Genomic DNA, 25626 nt, shown 5'->3' with positions numbered 1-25626 from the left:
CTGAAATGGACTGGAATGAGCCACTTCACATCAAATGACCACCAATCTACCACTGTGGACAAGAGGACCACAGAAGAAATGGAGTAGCCTTCATAATTAATAGTAAAGTGGCTAAAGCAGTGCTTGGATACAATCCAAAAAATGATAGAATGATCTCAATTGGAATTCAGGGCAAGCCATCTAACATCACAGTGATCCAAATATACACTCCAACCACAGATGCTGAAGAAGCTGAAGTAGAGCAGTTCTATGAGGATCTGCAGCACCTACTGGACAACACGCCTAAAAGAGATGTTATTTTCATCACAGGAGACTGGAATGCTAAGGTGGGCAGTCAGATGACACCTGGAATTACAGGTAAGTATGGCCTGGGAGAACAAAACGAAGCAGGACATAGGCTGGTAGAATTTTGCCAAGACAACTCACTCTGCATAACAAACACTCTCTTCCAACAACCTAAATGACGGCTTTGTACATGGACTTCACCAGATGGACAACACCGAAATCAGATTGACTACATCCTTTGCAGCCAAAGGTGGCAGACCTCTATACAGTTGGCAAAAACAAGACCTGGAGCTGACTGTAGTTCAGATCACGAACTTCTTATTACACAATTTAGGATCAGACTAAAGACATTACGGAAGACCCACAGTTCAGCTAGATATGAGCTCACTAATATTCCTAAGGTGTATGCAGTGGAGGCGAAGAATAAATTTAAGGGACTGGACTTAGTAAATAGGGTCCTGGAAGAACTATGGACAGAAGTTCGCAACATTGTTCAGGAGGCGGCAACAAAATACATCCCAAAGAAAGAGAAAACCAAGAAGGCAAAATGGCTGTTTGCTGAGACACTAGAAGTAGCCCAAGAAAGAAAGAAAGAAAGCAAAAGGCAACAGTGATAGGGGAAGATATGCTCAATTAAATGCAAAATTCCAGAGGTTAGCCAGAAGAGATAAGGAATTATTTTTAAACAAGCAGTGTGTGGAAGTGGAAGAAGACAATAGAATAGGAAGGACAAGAGACCTCTTCCAGAAAATTAGAAACATTGGAGTTAAATTCCAGGCCAAAATGGGTATGATCAAAAACAAAGATGGCAAGGACCTAACAGAAGAAGAACAGATCAAGAAAAGGTGGCAAAAATATACGGAAGACCTGTATAGGAAAGATAACAATATTGGGGATAGCTTTGACGGTGTGGTAAGTGAGCTAGAGCCAGACATCCTGAAGAGTGAGGTTGAATGGGCCTTAAGAAGCATTGCTAATAACAAGGCAGCAGGAGACGATGGTATCCCAGCTGAATTGTTCAAAATCTTGCAAGATGATGCTGTCAAAGTAATGCATGCTATATGCCAGCAAATTTGGAAAACACAAGAATGGCCATCAGATTGGAAAAAATCAACTTATATCCCCATACCAAAAAAGGGAAACACTAAAGAATGTTCAAACTATCGAACAGTGGCGCTCATTTCACATGCCAGTAAGGTAATGCTCAAGATCCTGCAAGGTAGACTTCAGCAATTCATGGAGCGAGAATTGCCAGATGTACAAGCTGGGTTTAGAAAAGGCAGAGGAACTACGGACCAAATTGCCAATATCCGCTGGATAAGGGAAAAAGCCAAGGAGTTTCAGAAAAACGTCTATTTCTGTTTTATTGACTATTCTAAAGCCTTTGACTGTGTGGACCATAACAAATTGTGGCAAGTTCTTAGTGCTATGGGGATACCAAGTCATCTTGTCTGCCTCCTGAAGAATCTGTATAACGACCAAGCAGCAACAGTAAGAACAGACCACGGAACAATGGACTGGTTTAATATTGGGAAAGGAGTACGGCAGGGCTGTATACTCTCACCCTACCTATTCAACTTGTACGCAGAACACATCATGCGACATGCTGGGCTTGAGGAATCCAAGGCTGGGTTAAAATCGCTGGAAGAAACCTTAACAGTCTCAGATATGCAGATGATACCACTTTGATGGCTGAAAGCGAAGAGGAACTGAGGAGCCTTATGATGAAGGTGAAAGAAGAAAGTGCAAAAGCTGGCTTGCAGCTAAACCTGAAAAAAACCAAGATTATGGCAACCAGCTTGATTGATAACTGGCAAATAGAGGGAGAAAACCTAGAGGCAGTGACAGACTTTGTTATTTCTAGGTGCAAAGATTACTGCAGATGCTGACTGCAGTCAGGAAATCAGAAGACGTTTAATCCTTGGGAGAAGAGCAATGACAAATCTCAATAAATAGTTAAGAACAGAGACATCATGCTGACAACAAAGGTCTGCATAATTAAAGCAATAGTATTCCCAGTAGTACCATATGGCTGCGAGAGCCGGACCATAAGGAAGGCTGAGAGAAGGAAGATAGATGCTTTGGAACTGTGGTGTTGGAGGAAAGTTCTGAAAGTGCCTTGGACTGCAAGAAGATCAAACCAGTCCATCCTCCAGGAAATAAAGCCAGACTGCTCCCCTGAGGGAATGATATTAAAGGCAAAACTGAAATACCTTGGCTACATAATGAGAAGACAGGACACCCTGGAGAAGATGCTGATGCTAGGGAGAGTGGAAGGCAAAACGAAAAGGGGCTGACCAAGGGCAAGATGGGTAGATGATATTCTAGAGGTGACGGACTCGTCCCTGGGGGAGCTGGGGGTGTTGATGACCAACAGGAAGTTCTGGCGTGGGCTGGTCCATGAAGTCACGAAGAGTCGGAAGCGACTGAACAAATAAACAGCAACAAAGGAGAAGAACACATAAACTTCACTTACAATTACAGAATGAAGCACAATATTCTAACATGAGACATATTGAAGGATCTTTTTGAAAAATAGAGTCAGAAATTAATATAAATAGTGTCAACAGAGACATCTGGCTCTTTGATGAGACTGTGTCATGAGTAAGGATGGCGAGCAGGGGTCTCCCATCCAGGCTGTAAAGCGCATGCGTAGTACTGAGGAATTAGGTAGCCATTCAAAGAGACACAGATCGGGCCCGCCTTAGCCTTTGGGGTTTATATGTCTGGGTTTTTCCCACGCTTCTTCAGTTTGTTAGGATTTTCTGTTATGTAGCAGTAATAAAACACTAGAGACCTATTCCTCGTCTCAGCGTGGTTCCTGGCTGTTAGGACATCAATCCTAACAAACTCCTCCTCTCATCGATAGAGGGAGGAACAAAGAAAATAAAGGAGAGACATTTGGAAAAAGTCTTCGGAAAATCAGGAAATTCGACAAGCCATCCAACAATTGGCAGCAGCCCTGCAACAACAGCAACAAGTAGATCTCCAGAACAACACATTACAAGCAGCCATGCTACAGCAGTTACAACAACCAGCTCCAATTAACCCACAACCGGTGTCAGCAGCAGCAGCAGCAGCTCCGCCAGTAGTCTTGAGATCCCAGGGCAGTCTACCAGAGAAGTTTGGAGGAGAAGCAGGGCAGTTGAGAAACTTTCTCACACAGTGCACAATGTTTTTCGACAGCAGACCGGCAGAGTTTCCCACAGACAGAACCAGAGTCACCTTCATCCTAAGTCTGCTAAAGGGACCAGCAGCCAAATGGGCTATTCCCATGGTGGAGAACAACGACCCGATTCTCAACGACTACCAGAACTTTTTGGCAGGGTTCCGAGCACACTTTGACAACCCGATCAGAGAGGTCACTGCCAGCCGGGAAATTCGGAAGCTCAAGCAAGGTAACAAGAGGGTGGGAATCTACATTGCTGATTTCAGGTTGTTAGCAGGAGATCTGGACTGGAATGAGAGTGTATTAAAAGACCAATTCAAACGGGCTGAAGAAATTAAGAATGAATTAGTGCGCCAGGGAACACCAGCTAACCTAGAAGCCTTATATCAGTCGTCTGTGGTCATACGTGCCAGGCTAGAAGAGCTCAGACAGATGCAGCCGGGGAGAAACAGGGCCCTCAAGAGCGCTTCCAGGATTTCCAGCTCTCTCCGTAGCATCTACTCACTCAGGACCAGAGGAGCCAATGCAGATCGGGGCGAGCAGGAGGCTTATTTCCGAGGCTGAGAGGCAGAGAAGGAGAGAGAGAGCCCTCTGTTTTTACTGCGGAGCCCAGGGGCACATGGTGAGAGCTTGCCCAGCGAGAAGCCAAGCAACTTCAGTAAGACCCCCAGGGCAAGCAGCTGAAACAAGAGCCATCTCCGCTTCTGCTTCCAACCAGGGAAACTCCGTCGGTCTCCCTCCACAGAGTTCAGCAGGGAGACCATCAATCAATTAAGAAGGGCTCATTCCGAGGATTCCAGGCAATCCTTTTACTACTTACCAGTAATAATGCACATCAACCCAGAGCACCAGGTCAAGCTAGAGGCCATCGTGGATTCCGGAGCTTCAACCAATTTTGATGTGCAGACCGTACAAGACTTCAACATCCCGACCATAGAATTGCCATGTCCCATAGAAGTGGAGACCATTGACGGCCAGCCCCTCAAGGCAGGGCCGATTAGAAGGTTCACAGAACCGGTGCAACTGACAACGGGAGACCACACTGAGTGGATCCAGCTTTATGTTACTGCATCGCTTAATGTGCCTGTAATCCTAGGCATGCCTTGGCTGAGGATCCACATTGCTGAACTGGACTACGAGAGCAATCTCCTTCCCAGCTAAGGAATGCCAGCACCACAAGATTCAAGCCGCTCTCCGGCAACCAACGCAGTCACGGAAGCAGGGGGGGTCCAGTTGCCAGCCAAGTATGCAAATTTCGCAGACGTTTTCAGCGAACAAGAGGCCACAGCACTACCCCCCCATAGGGACTGTGATTGCACCATTGAGTTGATACCAGGAGCCAGGATTCCAGCAAGGAAACAATATCCCACGTCTCCCAAGGAACTAGCCACCTTAAAGGATTACTTGGACTCTAATCTCCAAAAGGGGTTCATCCGACCATCTACTTCCCCAGCATCTGCTCCTACCTTCTTCGTACCAAAGAAGCCTGACCCATTGGCACCTGCAAATCAGGAGACACCCATGAGAGTGGTCCACGATTTCAGTTTTTTAAATAAACTCACAAAAAAAGAAACTTACTCGTTACCTCTAATCTCTGATCTGCTGGATCGCTTACAGAAAGCACGCATTTTTACCAGGTTGGATCTCAGGAATGCGTACAAACTGATCCGGATGAAAGAGGGGCACGAATATCTGACTGCGACACCAGGTTTGGTAAATTTGAGTACCTTGTTTTGCCCTTTGGCCTGTCTAATGCAGGAGTCATATTTTCCCGATTTATGAATCAAATTTTCTCTGATTTACTAGATAAGTATCTGGTCATTTATCTAGATGACATATTCTCTCTGAGGATACTACAACTCATGTAACCCATGTACGCAATGTCTTACAAAGACTGAGAGAGAACAAGCTGTTCACCAAGCTAGAGAAGTGTGCCTTTGATTTAACTGAATTACATTTCCTGGGCTATAAGGTATCAACAGAAGGCATATCCATGGATCCTTCTAAGGTCCAGGCAATTCTCTCTTGGCCACCTCCCCAAAATGTTAAAGAAGTACAAAGATATCTAGGATTTTGCAATTTCTACAGGTGGTTCATAAAAAACTTTAGTGACAGGGCTAGACCCCTCACACAGCTTTTGAAGAAAGGATCAAAATTCAGTTGGGGGGAGAGAGAGCAAGCAGCCTTCCAAGAATTTAAGCAACGCTTTGCATCCCAGTCGCTGTTAAGACACCCTGATCCCACAAAGCAGTTCATAATGCATTCAGATGCTTCCGATATTGCCATTGGGGCAGTGTTATTGCAATATACAAACAAAACCGAGAATACATTGCTTCCGTGTGCTTTTCACGCATGCTCTCACCAGCAGAGAGAAACTATGATGTTTTTAACAAGGAGTTGCTGGCAATTAAAGCAGCATTCCAAGAGTGGAGGCACTGGCTAGAAGGTGCAACCTTTCCTGTGAAAGTTTGCACCGATCACAAGAAGTTACAGCTTCTACAAAACACCAGATCCCTCACCCCACGCCAAATCAGATGGAGGCAGTTTTTCTCCCGTTTCAATTTTGTTATTTCTTATGTGCCCGGGGCGCAAAACTGCTTGGCAGACGCCCTGTCTCGATCCTTTCAGGCAACCCCCGCCACACACCAGGAGGCACAGGCTACTATATTACAACCTCACAACTTTGATCAGTCTATGAGGGGGAACCAAACAGAGATTTTAGCAGCAGGCAGACAAGCAGAGGACCTATTTACAAGAGTCAGAGCTCAGCAACAACAGGACCCGTATGCCAGGGCCAGGATGGATGACCTCCAGAGGGGCCCGCAAGACACTGCCCCCCCATTCAATGTGGAGGCAGGAATCCTCTGGCATAGTGGGCGATTATATATTCCCCCTTCATTGAGGGAAGAAGTACTGAGACTTTGCCACGACCATCAAATGGCAGGCCATGGAGGTGTTTTCAAAACTCTCCATAGAGCTCTGAGAGACTACTGGTGGCCTAAGATGACTGCAGACATAAAGGGTTACGTTGCTTCTTGTCACACCTGCAGACGAGCCAAGCCTCTCCCAGGGAAGCCCACAGGACTCTTGCAACCCCTACCCACACCCAGGCCTTGGGATACAATCTCCATGGATTTCATCACTGATTTACTCCCGGTCCAGGGGCTGACTTCCATACTAGTGGTGGTGGACCTTTTCACGAAAATGGCGCATTTTATTCCTTGCAAGGGCCTCCCATCTGCACAAGCCACAGCGCAGTTGTTCATGGACCATTTTTAGGTATAGAGGCATGGTGAATCACTTGGTGAGTGACAGAGGCCCACAGTTCACTTCCAGGTTCTGGAGGGCCCTTTTCCAGTCATTAGGGGTCCAGATCCACCTGTCATCATCGCATCATCCTGCTAGTAACGGGCAAGCCGAGAAAATTAACCAATGGTTACAGCAGTATCTCAGGTGTTACACCACTTATCAGCAAGACAATTGGCCAGCCCTACTCCCCATGGCAGAATTTACATATAATAATTCTGTACAGTCCTCTACCAAGATGTCCCCTTTCCAGGCACTCTACGGGGCTAACCCTCGGGTGTTGCCCACCTCCTCCCAGCAGGGAACTGTTCCAGCCACAGCTGATTTTCTTAAAGAGCAACAAGCCGCACAGGAGTTGTTAAAGGAGCAGCTGAACAGGGCAAAGAGTGCTTACAAGAGAGCTGCAGATGCTCACAGACAAGAGGGGCCAGCGATTGCAGTAGGAGACAGAGTGTGGCTCTCTTCCAAGTTTTTGAACTCTACCAGACCCTCCAAGAAATTGGACTCTAAGTTTGTGGGCCCTTTCACTGTGGTACAGCAGATAAATCCAGTGGCTTATCGTTACCAGCTACCAGCATCCATGAAAGTCCATCCAGTGTTTCACAGATCATTGCTAGCCAAAGACCCTCCCCCAAGTGCCTTACGATCGCAACTGCCCCCCCCACCTCCAGTAATTGTGGAGGGGGAGGTGGAATACGAAGTTGAGGAAATTCTGGACTCTAGGAGGAGGGGAAGGGGCATCCAATATTTCATACACTGGAAAGGGTACCCTGAGGAAGAGCGCACGTGGGAGAATGCCAGAGATGTACATGCTCCAGCACTGGTTCATCGATTCCATCAGCTTTTCCCTCACAAACCCAAGCCTCGCACTCTACCAGAGATTCCTCACTTGGATGAGCAGGCAGAGGAATTCGTAAGTTTGCACCTTCCACCCCCGCCTGAAGCCTTGACTCCAGTTACAGAGGAGGGGCGGGGTGCAGCCCTCCACCTCAGGCGTGCATTTCCCAGGGGGGAGGGGGGACGACTCTTCTAATTATCTATTTTCCAGCAGCGGCCACCTGGGCCAGAAGCGTTATCAGACCTGGAGAGCAGCACTGATTCATCCGTGGAGGAGTTTTCTTTTGAAGACTTTCCATTGTTGCCCAGTTCCCATGGGACCTTAGAAGGAGACGTCGAATCTTATCAAGCCTCTGGAAGGGAGGGGGCTGAAATGGAATGTGAATCTGGAGGGGAGGGTGATGTCATGAGTAAGGATGGCGAGCAGGGGGCTCCCATCCAGGCTGTAAAGCGCATGCGTAGTACTGAGGAATTAGGTATCCATTCAAAGAGACACAGATCGGGCCCGCCTTAGCCTCTGGGGTTTATATGTCTGGGTTTTTCCCACGCTTCTTCAGTTTGTTGGGATTTTCTGTTATGTAGCAGTAATATAACACTAGAGACCTATTCCTCGTCTCAGCGTGGTTCCTGGCTGTTAGGACAGACTGTGTCTAAAAGATGTTATGGAAGAAGAACAAGTTTTACCTGACAAGATCAAGACTGAGTTGAATGTGGATTTACAAATGACAGGCTACAAGAATGACATGGAAAAAGATGTGCAAACAATAAAGCAAGAGAATGACCTGGACAATTTTCATATATTAGATTTACAAAAGAGGCTTGTTAAAATTTTGAAGAATTTCGTGAGAAGAGACAGAGAAAAAATGAAAAGAAATCAAGTTCTTTGATATTATCTGAATGGATTAAAGATTAAGATTATTAGAAGTAAAAGAAAGGAATATAAAGTGGCTTTATTTTATCAAGGGTAAAATAGGTATGTTGTTATTTCTGGTACCCCTTAATGGACATTTTCTGACACCAGGACTGAAATGACGATGCTTTTGGATTTGTTTATAGAAAAGAGATGGGATATGCGAAGTGATCATTTGTTGTGTTTTAAGAGGAAAAGTTACTAAAATCGTTTATACTTGATGTGATGAAGGTCAGAAGTCACTTCTTTATATATTTCTTTTCTTTTTCTTTACTATATTCTTACTTTTCTATTTCGTTCTATTCCTTTTTTCCCTTTTCTGTACCTTTTACTCTTTTTTTAAATTCTTCTATCTTTTTTAGTTTGTATTAGTTTTTATTGTTGTAATTATAATCTTTAATAAAATTTCTACAAAAAAAGAAGTTGCTCTAAGATCATTGTTAAATATTCTGTCAACAGATTGTAAATTTATTCTCTGAGTGGTCAGGAACTCTAAGGAAAAATAAAATAAAATAGGCCCACAGAGGGCCGAGAAAGACCATAGCTACAGAATGTTGAAAATGTTGTGAAGGAAGGGATAAAAACAGATGAAAAGAAGGGATAAAGTGGTAGTGGTGGTGGAAGAATAGATTATCCTGGGAAATAATACAGAGGCTGAACAGAAGTACTCTATGCTACAAGAGTTGGTTGACAATCCTGCTTGTCACAAAAAATATTCAACACATATTGTCCATATCCGAAGATTTCCAACTTACCTTTGTTTAATTGCTGCCATCATCTTCCTTCTTCCATGATTGCATAATTTATTATTAAACATTTATTTTTAAAGAGTATTTACATACCTGCTTTTCACTGAAGTAAACCCTGAAGTAGTATATTGATAGAGCCTTGATTTTCCATTGGGTACACAGACAGTACCCAAGACATTAAGTGTCATTTGAAGCATCTTTAACCATCACTTTTAAAACAAACATGTTGGTAAAAACACAAGACATGGGATTCTATAGTCAGATATAACTTCTGTATTTAGTTTAGTTCCTCAACCTTCCACTTCACTCCAATGGCTCTATGGTGTTACAGTAGATGGTGTTCAATAGTGCTGTCTCGAACCCCCCAAAAAATGGAACAAAATATATTCCAATGCTGCATAAGTGTTAACCGAAACTCTGCAATTCAGTGAAGTACTGAATTGAATTGAACTTAATTACTTTATTATTGTTACAGCAAACAACTAGTGAAGTACACAAGCCAAAAATTATTCTGGACATTTCCTTTTCTGCAGTTTATTAAGGAAAAGACCATAAAGCAATTTTTAAACTAAAAATAATAATAAAAATGGATCTTAGGCTCTGGCAAAAAATTCACAAAGCAGGAAATAACTAGGAAAATATATCATTTTTAGGCACACATCTGGTATGCCTGACATTACAGATCACTATCACTCTCTGGCAACAACACTGGGACTCTCAACTGCTGGGGAGGGGTTTGGTTGTGGATACTGTATATCATCAGCTACTGGCAATGGCCAAGATTTTCCAATTTGGTGCCCTTAGATATGAGAGACTACAATCTCCAAACTCCTCTTCATTATTTGGAGATGTGTTGGATGACATCTAGAGGCTGCAAGAATGTGTAAGACATTCTCCTTGCACAAATGCCAGGCCCGAATAAGTGTTCATACTGTATCTGTACGTATATATCTAGTATGAGATTGAGGACATCCACCAAGGGAAGGCAACCTTTGAGCCTAGAGGAACATTTGGAATTCTGAGGCTACTTGCACTCCCAAAACGGCTACCAAAGTCATTTATTTTCCAGAAAGCAAACAGGGCTCCCAGGATGCTATCTATCATTCCAGTGACAGATCTTTCTATCTCCCAAGTAAATAAATGTTAAAACCTAATACTTTGCTTTATAGCATGTCAGCTCCCTATTTATTTTTGTTCAATTAAAATTATCTTTTTAAAAGTAGCATAGGACAAGGAGCATGATGAGTACCAAGAGGAATGTTTGGGGATACCCTGTTGCTTAAAGACACCGCACTGCCTATGCCTAGTATTTATACTCATATGCAAACTGAGAACTGAATTTCCAGTGGTGAGTGCACATTTAATTGCGTGTGCATTCAGCTGCTTAAATTGCTGAGTGTAAAGAAATGTATATGATGTCATTCAAATCATAGCAAGAGCAATGGAGAACCATGCAATGTATCTAGGCAAGCCAGACTGTATCTGTAATTTTATGGCCCTTGTTCATTTCCCCCACTTTTTTCCTTACAAAACTACTTTTTCAGTTACAGTGACCAGAAATATACACATTATTTCAAGAATGTGGCTACCCAAATATTTGTTGATATCACTGGTAGATTTTTCAACTCCTTTTCTGCCATAATAAATCCTAAATCATCCACATCCCATCCTTTAGTACTCAAATGGCAGGACAGGACCAAAAAAAAAAAGAGCTGCTGCAATCAGAGAAGTTGTGGCACAGAATACTGCTTTCTTCACCCTGCTTGTGGCACCAGGGCACGAGTAACTACAGCTGTCTGATGCCAGTGGCTGATATTCTTACAGTAAAAAAAAAAGATAAAACTTCAAATTCAGCTGTAATGTATGTTTACCTTTGAGTAAGCCTGACAAAATTCAATGGGACTTCCTTCAAGGATTAGGTAGTCATGCCTTTCCCACTCTGAAAGCTCTGAATAGCTAAGCTTACTCTGTTATACTTCTGCCATCTTTTAGGAACTATAAGACTGTTGTTTTTGTTGCCACAAATGACATGACTATGCCTCTGGAAATCAGAGCTATGTTGTCACAAAAAAGGGCAGACGTGCCACTTAAAATTCTGCAATCTTTAATTATTCCTACCGCATTTACATCAGGAATCATACAGAAAAAAGAGTTTCACATGTCATATCTGTTGGCAGCCCTCAAGCATTAACAGGTGGCATAAGAGGCCAGATCTCAGAGATAATTTATTATTGCTTTTAATTGGTTTGAGCCTAATTCTACAAGCTGTAGCATCCACTGTTATATTTAGTGAGCATTGTGCATCTGATTGGCCATTTATAATGCTTTTATGAGCTCCCCCTGCCCCGTTCACCATTGTACTTTAAATATGGCAGTGTTCCCAAGGGTTCAGTAGTCTTGCTGCCTTTAGCTTGCAAATACATCTCTATTCTACAATATCAGAGCAATTTTGCTTTTAATAATTCCTATGGTTCTATCACAAATTACATTTTTCTTCATTAGGAATTTTTCTTCCAACAAATGCCTTGCATTATAACATCAATGGGAAAACTCAGAGAGATATTTGTTTTGCAGCACCGTGTTTCCTTCACCAAAGACAGCCGCTTTCTCAGGCCCTGAGAGGATTCTTTGGGGTTAACAAGTAGAGTCAAATAAGAGAGGATGAGGAAACTACCAGTTCTTCTTGGCTAATACAATAAAAGAGAATACTCTGGGTGGAATAGGCATTGCTCACTCCAATATGTATCCTTTCAAGGCACAGCTTGTGACCCACAAAAGAGTCAAAGATTATATAATCAACGCAGCAAGGTTAAATACAGGCCCTTCCTCATTTTTTTTTCTTGAAAGCAGAGGAAAATTGAGATTTAAGAACATTCCTAGCAATAACCATAAAAAAGAGTTTTGTGACCAATTAATTTATTATGGGTAAAAGCTTGACTGGACTACTGTCCGTGATTTATTTATCGTATTGTTACACCAATGCATTACAAGAGTTACACTGCCCAGTAAATGAAACATCAGTGCCTTAGCCTCACTGTGCATATGTATAAACTGACCTGGAGATGTCCCTATTTAATACTATTTCTCCACAGGACAGTGAAAGCCAAAAAGAATCTATAAACACTGGCAGACTTCTAAAAGAGTTGCTTGCGAGATGGGCGGTGCAGAAATATGATAGATAGATAGATAGATAGATAGATAGATAGATAGATAGATAGATAGATAGATAGATAGATAGATAGATAGAACCTGTTGCATCAGATACAGGTGATGAAAATAACTTTATGAATATGAATCTTTAAGCTGCTGCAAGACACTTTAGGATTACTAGACCAGATTAAAATGGCTTCTCCACTAGTAAATAAATTTGCAAAATTTGTAATTCCATTAATCTAACTCATCCCATCATCATTTATTGCTTTGATAATCCCAAGAGAATAGCAAAAGCAGGAGGTTAATTGAACCCATAGTGGGTTGGGTCCCTGGTTGCTCAGGTCTACAGATTAGTATTTCCTTGGCAACCTAGAAAAATAAATTAATACTAGAGAAATAAATTCAGAGTGGTTAAGTAGATAAGCAAGCATTGTAGACTACATCATCTGTTTATGATATAGGGCTTTTGCTTTTGCCAATCAAATGATACAATTTCATATCAACAGAAGACAGAGAGGGCCATGGACTTTTTTTAGGGAAACAGAACCAAACGGCAAATCTCCTTGTAGTATTTATTAATTTATAGCCTGTTTTTCCTCCAAGAAGCTCAGGGTAGTATTCATAGCAGCATTTAGAGATGGAGGATAATTTACTCTTTTCTAGGTGATCTGATCCAGATTATCCTTCCAAGACTAACTGGAGGAAAATTGGAACATAATGATCTTTTGAATCAAAAATTTCTCCAAATCTGCAGTGTAGTTCTTGGCTTAAAAACTTCATAGAAAAATGTTTATTAGGAGAAATTATTATATGACGAATAGCTACAAACTAGCTCCATAAGGCAGATAAATTCATATACAGAAATATTTTCTGTGCAAATTTTTAACATTCGCAGACTAATGGGGTAAAATTAAGTTATGACTGACAGAGACATATACCGACTGATTTGTTCACCCATAATTGTCTTGCAGCTATCTATTTTAAACATAGAATTCACTTAATTTTCAAACAATGGGATTGACCCGTACCCAGAGAACTTTATGGGCAACTGGAGTTTTGAATCTAAGATTTCTTGTCTTAGTACAATAATAATCAATAGACAAACAATACTTTATCTAGTGATCAACTGCATAGTAAAGATAACTCTTATTTTATGCTCTTCCTAGAGGAAAGAATTGTTTGTGCCTTGAAATCTGACTGAAATTTATCAAACAATTATACACAGACACACACACGTGCAAGCATCTTAATGTTTGATTATGCACTGTTACAGTACCATGATACCAGCAACTCACCATCAACAAACCCCATGCACTGATAAAGCCCCCCTTTTAATATTTATTTATTTATTCAATTTACATAGCCGCCCATCAGTGACTCTGGGGACTAACAATAATAAAAACAATCAAACAGTTAAAACAATACAAAAAATTAAATATAAATACAGCCAAGACTACTTAAAAACCATCGGTGTCAGCACAACCATGAAACAGGTTTTTTAATATGTATTATCTGTTTCATACAGTAAATTAGAAGGATGTCTAGGTGGTGATAAATATGGCTAACATGTTAGCCACAAAGAAAAATGCTAGAATAAGAAACATAACATTTGGCTATCTGCTTCTAATAGTTAACTGGTGAAAGTTATACCACTGACTTAACTTTATGAATTTATTTAGGCTTCTATGCCATTCTACTTCAACAGGAATTTGTTAATTAGATTGTGCTAATTAAAAATTTAAAATATTTTCAATCTTAGAACAGGCTACTGTTCTAGTGCACTTTAAGTTTCTACATTTGTTCTTCCACCCATCCTTCACATACTTAGAACTGCATGAAAGGAAAAGTAAGGTTGAGTCTGGATGCTATACCACATGAAGTAGGCTTCAAGTTAGTGGAAAACAGAATCTTTTCTTGCTTTAGCCTATGTACACCTCACAAAAGACTGGCATCAAACCTGTGTTTTATATCAAACTCTTGTGGGGCAGCAAATATTAATGGAAAACTTTAGGGGATAATCAATATTCACTTACACAAAACCCTTCCAGTTAGATTTCAGTCATGCACGGTACTTTGAAAAAGTGCCAGAAAATCTAAATGGATAGATGCTAATGGTTAATGAACAGGGTCAAATGAGCTACTGTATCAGAAGCAAGACTTCCTTTAAAAAGTTTTGCTCAGAACAAAAAGGAACTTAAACTTTGGAAAAAGAAATGCATGCAATCAGTGAAAAAGCACATACACAAAGACACATAAAGACTTTAGGGGAGCATAAGTCAAAGAACAATAAGCTGAACAACAACATAAAAATGCTTAATTTATCCTAAGAAGAAAACCAAACAAGGAGACTGGGGATCTAGTGGATGACAAGACACTGAAGTTAAGCTAAAGAATAGAGCCAGGGAGTTTAAAGAACTCAGACACAAATTGCTGATTCTTACAAAAGCACAATTTATTTTTAATGAAGGTACTTATTCCTGATAATTAAAAAGCAGCCTATAAAATATCAATTTTAAAAAAGTGATTGGAAGGCTAGAAGAAATTATACGTCACTTAGCTTAACACTATTAGCTGTTTTTATGCTGTTAGTTACACAGAAGCAATTGTAGTCAGGAGGCATCTAAGTCCAAATAATAACTAAATAAATAAATAAATAAATAAATAATTCTGGGCAACGTGGCAGAAAGTATTATTACAGAAAAAATCATCCAGAAAACAAGTCTTAAGAGGCTTCTGTCAAACTAAGTCTTCTTGTCTCACTAATCTCCAGATTTTTCTGAGAGTGTCAGCAAACATATAGACAGAAGCGCTGCAACAGATATTAGACACCTGAACTTTCAAAAGCATTTGACAAAGTCCTTTACTGAAGTCTCCTAAGCAAATTCAGCAGCTATGGCATAAGGTACTCTCATGGATGGGTAATCATTTAAAGATCAGAAACAGTCTATAGACATAGATTTTGTATGGATTTTGTATCATCATATAAATATATTAGGAATATATATGCATCTGAATATTTATATAATTTATAATATATATAGATTTGTAACTATAACAATATGCCATGACAAGTTTTTCTTTGTTGTATTTCTTCACTTTTTTGTAATAGCACTTTTCCCCCCTTTTTGATAGTGTATATATCTTAATATTATTATTTTTGTGTTTTGCTTTTCTTTTGTGTTATTAATTAAAAAGCAATACAAATTTATAAAAAAAACAAAAACATTGAATAGGAATGAATGAATAATACATTTAAAATTGAAAAGATGTAGAAAGTAGGGTCCCCAAGGCTCAATGTTGGGACCAATGGTTTTTAACATACCTATACATTATCTGGAGTCAAGAGTGAGCAGGGGTGGGCATGTTTCTCGATGATACTAAACTGTTAAGGGAATAAAGTAAAAAACAGTTTACAAGAGATTTTTAAAAAGTGCCTAAAATGGGAAACAATTTTAGCATAAAATTGGTACTACAGTTTAGTATAATGCATATTGGTTCTAAAAACTCAAATGTCAGATATAATGGGATCTTATTGGGCAGTGATAGATCAAGATAGCTGCATATGACATTCTGAATCACAGGTAATAGTCTTTAAAAACTAGATTCTAGGAAGCACAGCACAGAAATAATTAAAATCAAGCTTCTAGTTGCCCACTATGTGGCAAAGAATATTGGACCACATGGGTCATTGGTCTGATCTAGCAATATTTTTTTTAACATTTATATAAAACATAAGGTTCTAAGTCTATACTAGTCCAGATAGCTCAATATTGTCTATACTGACTAGCAGCGGCTCTTTGGGATTTCGGCCCCTGGTCTTACCTAGAGCTGCCAGTGTTTGAACATGAGAACTTTTGTATCTAAAATATTAACTCTGCTTTTTCCCTTTATCATCAAAGACGACTAATTTTCAATCTTGAGGATGAGAATTATGTGGCATGGATGAAAATAAGTCTATCTTTACAATGAAAACAAGAATATAAATAAAATTACCTGAAACCGGCATTTTTAACATCTTTGGTTGGAGAGAACTGCATACCATTCTGTATTACCTATATTATTTTTACAATATAGTAGAAAAAGGTAGAAAACCCCTTGAGTTGAGCTCAATTCCTGGTGCCTGTATCCATGCAGTTTTCTTGACAACATTACCGAAGTGGTTTGTTATTGCTTTATTCTAGGATATTTTTTTCAACTTTTCAATCTAGTCAATAACGATGAAACAGGTTATACAACTATAGCTAATTTTACCATTCACACTACTTAGCAAATCAGGCAACAGAAACTGGGCACACTGAAGATCAGACCCATCATTATTATTTACATTACATGTTATATACAAAGTAAATGAAAACATAGCTTTATGAATCTTTAAGCTGGAAGCCCTTTGGCCTTCCAAAAAGTCCTTAGTGGTAGGTCATGCTCTCATTATCTAGTTTTGGGATCTGTTTTGATTCAATTACATAAATTACTAATAGTTAATTCCAAATTGACCAGCTCTTCCTAATCCTTCTGTTTTATATAGTTTCTTAATCCCTCCTCCCACACTGACATGCTAGGGAAAAAAAGCTTTTACAAATTGGGTGATGATTTTGTCATTCATTTAAGAATACATTCTGTTCCCTGTTTCCCTGGACACAGTTGTGCCTCTTACTGAAGTTGTTTATAGAGTCAGCACTTGAACTTTACCTTCATTTGCATCTCTACCATGTCCCAAATGTCACTCAAAGGAAACTAATAAAAGTTTTAATAATAAAACTAATGGCTGAATAAGAGCAGTAGGCATATTACACTATTACAATTATTAAAACAAACTATTATTAAACATTGGACAAAATGATACTAAGAAAAAAATGTTTTAAAAACAAAACAAAACTGCTTCTTTTGTTTACAAAGGTTGATACAAATAAACTGATGTTTTCAAAACTTTCAGAACAAAAAGATTGATATAAATAAATACATAGATATTTTCAAACTGTTATTGTTCAATCATTTTAAACAAAATAATCAGATAGAAATATGAGAATCAGTTGTTTTAAAAAGCACATAGATACCATTTGAACTATAAATACAGTGGGATGTCCTACAACGACTGTGATAATACCAAATGATTAACTGATTCACATTCATGATTACAGTATATATTTTTGTACTATATTAAGGTGCTCTAAAACAGTGAAATGATAAAAATAATAAATAGGAAATGTGTAAAATATTAAAGCTGTGCACACGTCAAAAATGGTTTGGAAGTGTGATCTTGTCAGAGCATAGCACCAGTATGCTGATCATTAGAAGAGCTGCATCTTTTTTTCACATTCATGAAGATGCCAGGAAAAGAAGTGCATGCTTTAATGAATAGCAGAAGATGCTGTGCTCATGAGAGAAATGTATCTACTTCTAGGTAATTTTCAAAGCATACAAGTTTTACCCTTTGTAAATGTTAATATAACTGAGCAAGATTCTGTAGATTATGAAGAACTGAGGATATTTATTTCTCTGAAACACATATTTACTGGTTATCTCTGAGATTCTTTGGGAACACTGAAGTCTTGAATGAAGGTTCAACTGACACATACAATTTTGTAAAGTTCCTACTATTATTCATTGTCTTTAATCTTGGGTGACTGAGTATCTACCAGTCTGGAAGCAAAATAGGGCTATCCATGGTTCGTTCATACCTGTGGAAATTTCCAAGTATTTCCAAGTATATACAAGTAAATTAAACAAAAATAGAATTTTTTAAAAATCATCCAAAATGTACAAGAATCTGAGATTTTCTAGGGTAAGGGTAGAGAATCTGTGATGATGATGTACCATAGATTTTCATTTCTCCAGACCTCAGAGCACTTCTTACCATGGTTGCTGAAGGAACAGTTCTGCATCATTTTGAAAGTTTTGACACTAGCTTCATATAAAAATATTGACTCTCATATGGCCTGTCCCAAACAAAGTTTATTGACTCGGGCCAAACTCAGAAAGCTTCCTAGATTTGGAAAACATTACAGAAGAGATAACACTGTTAGTGCAAGCTGCATGTGTAAAAACTTTGGAAATCAACATAATGACATTACCCAGTAATGTTGTTGTTTTGTGCCTGAGTCAATGATGAATCCTGGCAACTGCCTAGACAAGCCCCTGCAGTTTTCTTGGCAAGATTTTGAAGTGGTTTGCCACTGCCTGCATCCTAGGGCTGAGAGAGAGTGACTGGCCCAAGGTCACCCAGCTGTCTTCATGCCTAAGGCAGAACTCAGACTCCTGGTTTCTAGCCTGATGCCTTAACCATTACACCAAACTGGCTCTATTACCAGGCAGTACTGACATACAAAGTTTATCTGTGTCATCAAACATCAAGAGACTTTGGTTCTGCTGCAAAAGGAACCATAAAGCTCCACTTCGCAGCTATTCTACCAAGAGCAATAACGTACTTCTACTAACTATTGATTTCTAAAATTAATTTACACCTCTAGTTGCAACCAGTCTCTCCCTAGATCAATCTATCCCATCTTTAAGATCTGTATCCATGATATTTCCTATTTCCTACACTTTATTGTGGTATTCACTATTCAGGTACAGTATGTTGGGTTTATATATACAAACACCACAATAAGGATATACAGAAATATAGTTAATGATATAAATAATATCTAGCACTTCCAACAGTATAATAAAAGGGGAAAATGGTATTTAATGTAGAATAATTATTTCTACTGATTGCAGTTGCTGCATCCCAGGCTGCTTGCTTACATATACTTCACTTTTTTTCTTGAAGCACATACACTTTAAAACTTGTAGAATCTTTTTAGCTAGCCATTTTTTATTGCAAATAACTAAAAAAAAAAACTAGCACAGATGAGAGCATTCGCATGGCCTCTAATAAGCAATCTGCTGTAAACTCTGATTTCCAAGAGATTAGTAGCAAAGTGAAGTTGTAACATATTATGCTGAAATCTTGTAATCCTGCACCCATTTTATGGGAATTAGTCCCATCATACTCAGTAGGATTTTCTTCTGGGTAGACATGCATATGATTTATTTAGTTCCTCTCATTAAAGATCATAAATTTAAAAGTGGAATCCTACATTCATTGCTCAGCCATTAAACTCCACCGATCTCTTTGCTAACACATACATTGCTAAGATTTAGAAATCCAAGTTTATCTTAACTAGAATAGCTTGAAAATTATCTTGTGTGCCACTGCTAAAATTGCAGGCAATGATCAACGGTCATTTATGGTTTCTTGTTTCTCCAAAGGTTGCACTGAGCCCTCAGCTACCCAAACTTTGCTCCTCCATACCCTACAATGACCTACTACACACATACACCACTTCCATCCCTATTTTACAGAAGCAGAATCTAGCAGACATCTACAACCCCATCATTCCCCTCCAGTGATTTTATGGGAAAAACTTACTTGAGCAAAACTGGAATCTTGTATACTTGCTAGTATACTTATTATTAATAAAGTATGCAAAATAATTTGTGTTTTTCATAGCTGCTCATATCCCATACTTCCTCTGGGACTGATTACAAGTATAAGAGAAGATGGTGTAATATTAAACAGATTTTCCAACAAATGAGAATAAAACTAGAACAAGGAACCTATGCCGTCCAGATGTGTCGGCCTGCTGGCAAAGCTGACTGGAGGTGAAAAACTAAGTGAGAACTTTTAGCCTATGAGCAGTTTTAATTATTTAACAATTGCTGCTACCTTTATGGATAAAAACAACTTCAAAACCTTAGTCCATACCTTCAAAATTAGGAGCAATAATACCAACCTACCCATCACTATTAAAATGCATATCAAATGTTCCTTATAAATGCTAAATATTCTTTTGTTTCATTTTTATGTACATTTCTGGGTGAGACAGCCATAAAGAAGGTGGTTCAAAGAAAACCACTAATGGAACCATCAGACATTATCAAATGTCTCCTTAAAAAAAATAGAAAACAGAATTAAAATACATAGTTGTGATTGAAATTATTCAACCCCCATCGCAAATCAGGTTGATTGTCAAAATGTACAGACTTTCAGCTGTTTGCAATGAAGAAATCAAACAAAAGCAATTGAAATAGCTCAACACAACGAATGCTTCAAGTGGTGTCCCCAAATTCAACTGAAAATGCTACTTATAATGACTTCTCCAGTCTCAAAATTATTCCACCCCTTCATCTTCAGGACTTAGTAGAGCACCCTTTTGCTGTTATCACCTGCTGCAAACGAGATTCATAGGCAGACACCAGCTTCTGGCAGCATTCCTGAGGCATCGTAGCCCATTCCTTGTGAGCAATGGCCTCCAGTTCAGTAATATTCTTGGGTTTGTGTGCTGCAACTGCCTTCTTCAAATCCCCCCAGAGATTTTCTATGGGGTTCAAGTCAGGTGACTGTGATGGCCACTGTAGAATCTTCCAGGACTTCTTCTGCATCCAAGCCTTAGTGGAATTTGAGGTATGCTTGGGATCTTTGTCCTGTTGGAAGGTCCAGTGACGCCCAAGCTTCAGCTTCCTTACAGACGGCGTGACGTTTTCTCCTAGGATTTCCGGATACTTCAATGAATCCATCTTGTTGTCCACACACTGCAGGTTTCCAGTGCCAGAGGATGCAAAGCAGCCCCAGAGCATCACCAAGTTGAATCTGGGGACACCACTTGAAGCATTCGTTGTGTTGAGCTATTTCAATTGCTTTTGTTTGATTTGTTCATTGCAAACAGCTGAAAGTCTGTACATTTTGACAATCAACCTGATTTGCAATGGGGGGTGAATAATTTCAATTACAACTGTAGCTGTAATCACACAAACAAACACACACAAACGCACACACACACACATGAAATAAGAGCACACTATGCCCCTTTTTTACTCCCTAATCCCTCAAAGCAGTTTGAAATTGACCCACAATCTCCTTCAATTCTGCCAAACTTAAAACACAGAGAACACGCATAAGAACACCCTGAGCCCCCTTCAGTGCTCTGTCCTGCTGATGAATAGGACAGTTAACAAAATCCCCACCCTCCTACCCCAGACTCAAATTTGCAGTGCATGATGTGTGGATTTCTTTAGCCTTCTGGAAGAAAATAATTATTCTGGTTGTTTCAAGGGTAACCTTCCTGGCTGCAAGGATGCCATTCCTTCTGTTTAAGAGTCAATGTGATTTGTAAAGTCAAGAGGTTAGTATTTTGCTATTTCTTGCAACCAAACACTTTTCACAATAGCTCTAACTATGGCTGTTTGCTACTGCAGCTATTTGCAACTTTTCCCAGGTTTGCAGAGCTGTGGTGAAATTGACAAGAGTGGTATGTTTCCCTCTTCTCGGCTTCCAAGATTTTCTTCCACCAACTGCCTTGAACTAGATCAATTCATTTGATCCCAGGAGGTGGAGTTGCAAAAGAAAAGATCACCTTTGCTCTGATTATCTTTCTGTTTGTCTATCTAAACAGCACATTGTGATGTTCTCTACTGCTATAATTAGATTACTGTCAAGTTTTATCCTATACTTTTTTTTCTCAAGGCATATATTTAGATCAAACTTTTCCTCATATATTTATCTGAAGTTCCCAACAAGTGAATGAGCCAATGAAACTGATCTTTTTTAGCATTTGCAAAAGTCAAACATATTAGTATGGTGGCATTTTATCTCTATCTATATCAAAACATTCTAAAATGCAATATTGAAGAAAAAATATCTATCAAACACCCAAATCCTTAGACCTATCTACTCACAAATAAAGTCACATTATTATCACATGTTTAAATACACCTACCCAGGGTTAGATATGTTGGTTAATTTCTCATGCTTAAAAGCAGTCACTGATTAAAATATATGCAAAGTTTAAAACACATTTGTTCAGAAATAAGTTCTTTCAAGTTCAGTGTCACTAGTTTTTTGAGAAGCAAGCTCAACTTGTCACTTCCTTTATAGTGAACTGTAGAATATTCAGGTTCTTTTCAAAGATAACAAATACATTTATCTAAACTTCCCACTGAAAACAAACATCACAAATGCTTCACACACACACACAACACATTATTCTCATGTTTCATGTAAGGTTTAATAACATATTAAACATTTTTATTTTGTAAAACATACTGATAAAAGTGGAGCAAAGGCAACTTCATATTTCATCAGCAATGAGGATAAATACCTTTCCCTTCTGAGGCGTATGTATCTGAAAATCATTAGCATGTATTAAAACTAAGCATCAAAGCTGAAGAAACATGATACCACATATTTTTAAAAGCTGGGTTTTTCACAGTCAATGTTCCCAAAGGCCACTGCACCTTGTAGTTTAATAAATGTTCACTTCCCTACAAGCAGCTGACCTGAATGAGCAATAAAACTTGCAATTCTGGGGAGGGGGGTTAAAGTTAAAATACAGATACACACAAAAGCAAAACCAGAAACTGCCTGTTTGCAAGGCAAATCCTTCCTGAATGAGCTAAAATGGAGACAGAATTTCATCTCTGCCCTGGAGAAACAGACGGAAAGGGCAGCAGCGCCAGGGCCAGGTCAAGGTCACTAGCAGGGCAGTTTGCAGCTGCTTGCATTGCTCTCTTCAACAGCTAACACAACAGGCCTTCCAAACTCTACGCCCAGACTTTCTACACACACACAATTAAAAACAAAACAACTTTATATTTCAAATTCTCATTTGCTCACATATTGGTCTCTATGGTATTTCACAACTAAGCACTTTTAAAACAGACATCTCTTTCCTTTCTCCTTTCTCGGATTCTTGCAAATCATCACTATCACCATCTTTTTTTTTTCTGCCAGCAACCTAGAGAATAGGGTAGTAGTACAGCAAAAGGAGTCCCTTCCGGGTTCAGGAAACTCACTTATGCAAGCTTCCTGAACTAGGTTTTTATATAGGAGCACGGCTCTTGCTTTAACTATATTCATTTTAAAATCGTGAGGCCGACGGCAGGGTGGCGGAGCGTGAGTGTGGAATCGAACCCTGTGTGGGAGGGGTCAAACAGGAAGCCCTTCAGCCCTGACTTTACGCGGCAAGGAAAAGGAGCGCTGTGTGCGCGCGCTCCCCGAAGTGCCGCGCCGTGCCATGCCTGCCACGCCGTGTCTTTCCCCACCTCAGTCTTGGATCATGTGTGCCAGGCTGATCCTGTATTCCGGGCGCCGGGGGTGGGGGGCAGGAGAGAAGAAGAGTGGATGTGAGCGTGGGGCAGAGCGGCGGGAAAAAAGTGGGAGGGGGCGTTTGATAGTCTCGGGAGTCTTCCCCTCTATAAACTATCGTTAATTATACATACAGAGGGGAAGTAATCGATCGCCTTTTCCCCTGCGACGAAGGCACGGTCACTCACCCTCCCACGCACACAAGCACCCTTTCACACAGCACCCGCCACAATCTTAGCTTTCCCTTCCTCTCGCTCCCCCTCCCGGGTGAACTTCAGGTGACCGACCGTGGCTTTGACACATAAGCAGTTCAGGCTGCTGACAAGGAACCTCGGGGCACAGCCAGGGAGGGGCCCAGCGTGCCTGCACTGAACGTCGGTGCGGAGGCAGGGAGAGAAAATGACCCCCAAATCCACCCCCGCTTTCATTCCGCTTTCCTCTGGAGACCAACCAGAAGTAGCCGAGTCGCTTTAAAGCTCTTTTATAACGTGTGTATATCTTATTCGTCCGGAGACATTTCCCATTCTTCCCCGTAAAGAATGTCCGATCGCTTCTCTATTCCAGAGGGAAGCAGAAGAAAAAGTTAACTGTTTTGCGAAGAATTGAGGAGGAGGAGGAGAATTGGGGGGGAGGGGGAGCAGCTGGCGGGGGAAGAGGGGAGCTGCGGTGTGGTGTGTGGGTCGCCCGCACCGGGTGGGGAGAAGTGGGGGGCGAGATGCACTCTCAGTCTCTCCTGCCTTCTGCTGCTCTGGTCTGGGGCAGAGACTCGGAAACCTCTGGCTCGCCCGGACTGCATCTGACCCTTCATTTTATTGCAGCGAGGAGGAGAAGCAGACTCCAGCTCGCCTGCCACCGCCGCCGCTGCTCTGCCGCCGCCTCCGCCACCCCCTCTGCTCTGCAGGGACCTCGCATGCCACGATCTGCCTCTGCTTCCCCCCCCCCCCCCGCACTTCTCGGCGGCGGCAAAGCGGCAGACCCGGACTCTCCAGTGTCCCTCTATGCGTTGCCCCCACCCCGCCGCTGCCTCGCCCTCCCCGCCGCTCTTCGCCTTCTTCTCCCGCCTCCTCCCCGGCTCCGAGGCCGACCAGCCCAGCCGCAACCTTTAGCCGGAGACGGACCTCAAAATCGTTTCCGCACAAGACGCCAGAAACCCTTCCAATTGCGACTCCCCACCCCAATAAAAAAGACCCCCTTCACACTAAAAGGAGAAATCCGTCCGTACACGCACACAAATGCACAATCAAAAGAAAGGGGAGGGGAAAGAGCTAGAAGAGCGAAGAAAGAGAGGAGGGAAAGCCACACACACTCACACACACACACTCTCCCTCCCTCTCGCGCGCACACAGACGCACACATACACAGACAGAGAGAGAGAGAGAGACGGAGACAGAGAGAGAGAGAGAGGAGAAAAAATTAAAAGGGCACAAGGCTGTTCATCACCAACATGGCTGCCTTAGCTCAGACCTAAAAGAGGCATAACCCGGGCGCTGTCTTTGTCAGTTTCACCTCTGTAACCCTAAACTAATGCACAAAACAACGGAGGAGGCTGCAGAGGGGGAAGACCGAGACAGGCAGAGACGGAAAGGGGGGATATGGGGGGAGATAGAGGGGGGAAAAAAAGGAGGACTTACGTGAAGAGAGGCGCTTGGGTTGCTCCTGCTTCCTCCTGGGCATTTTCCCCCCTTTTCACATTCTCCTCCTTGGTTTAATGGGAGACCAAATTGAAAAAAAAAAAATCCCAAAGAGGAACAGAGGCAGGCACGAAGCGGGGGCAAGGGGGGCTGCCCAGCAAAGGTGGCTTTTCTTCTCCTGGGCAAGGGGGGGGAGGCGGTTGGAAAGCCGCTTTTCCCGGAGCCAAGGAGAAGAAGGGATTCCCCGCTCCCCTTTTCCTTGCCCTTCCTCCCCCACCTTTTCTTTCTCTGCCCCCCGGTCGTGCACCTGGTTTGTCCCCGGTCGCAATATTCTTCAATGGAAATGGATCTAATGGACGAGGGAGAGTATGTGCTCATATGCGGTGTCAATAATGAGGGCTGGTGCGGCGGTGTCTATGGCTGCTCCCTGTGTGTCTCCAAGCCCCTAACTAACACTAATG

At 41.0% G+C, this 25626-nt stretch overlaps 1 protein-coding gene across 1 annotated transcript in view; it reads right to left on the bottom strand.

Moving 5' to 3' along the window:
- Positions 1-25295, bottom strand: part of ZNF827 (zinc finger protein 827) — a 158204-nt gene extending 132909 nt beyond the window's left edge. Inside the window, exon 1 of the mRNA XM_063309764.1 lies at positions 25166-25295. Coding sequence (XP_063165834.1) covers positions 25166-25208 — 43 coding nt within the window. The 5' untranslated portion in view covers positions 25209-25295. The remainder of the gene's footprint in view (positions 1-25165) is intronic.
- Positions 25296-25626: the final 331 nt, after the last annotated feature.

The sequence above is a fragment of the Candoia aspera genome, chromosome 8, assembly GCF_035149785.1.
Source record: "Candoia aspera isolate rCanAsp1 chromosome 8, rCanAsp1.hap2, whole genome shotgun sequence".
Lineage (NCBI taxonomy): Eukaryota > Metazoa > Chordata > Lepidosauria > Squamata > Boidae > Candoia > Candoia aspera.
This window is presented reverse-complemented; position numbering and strand designations above follow the sequence as displayed.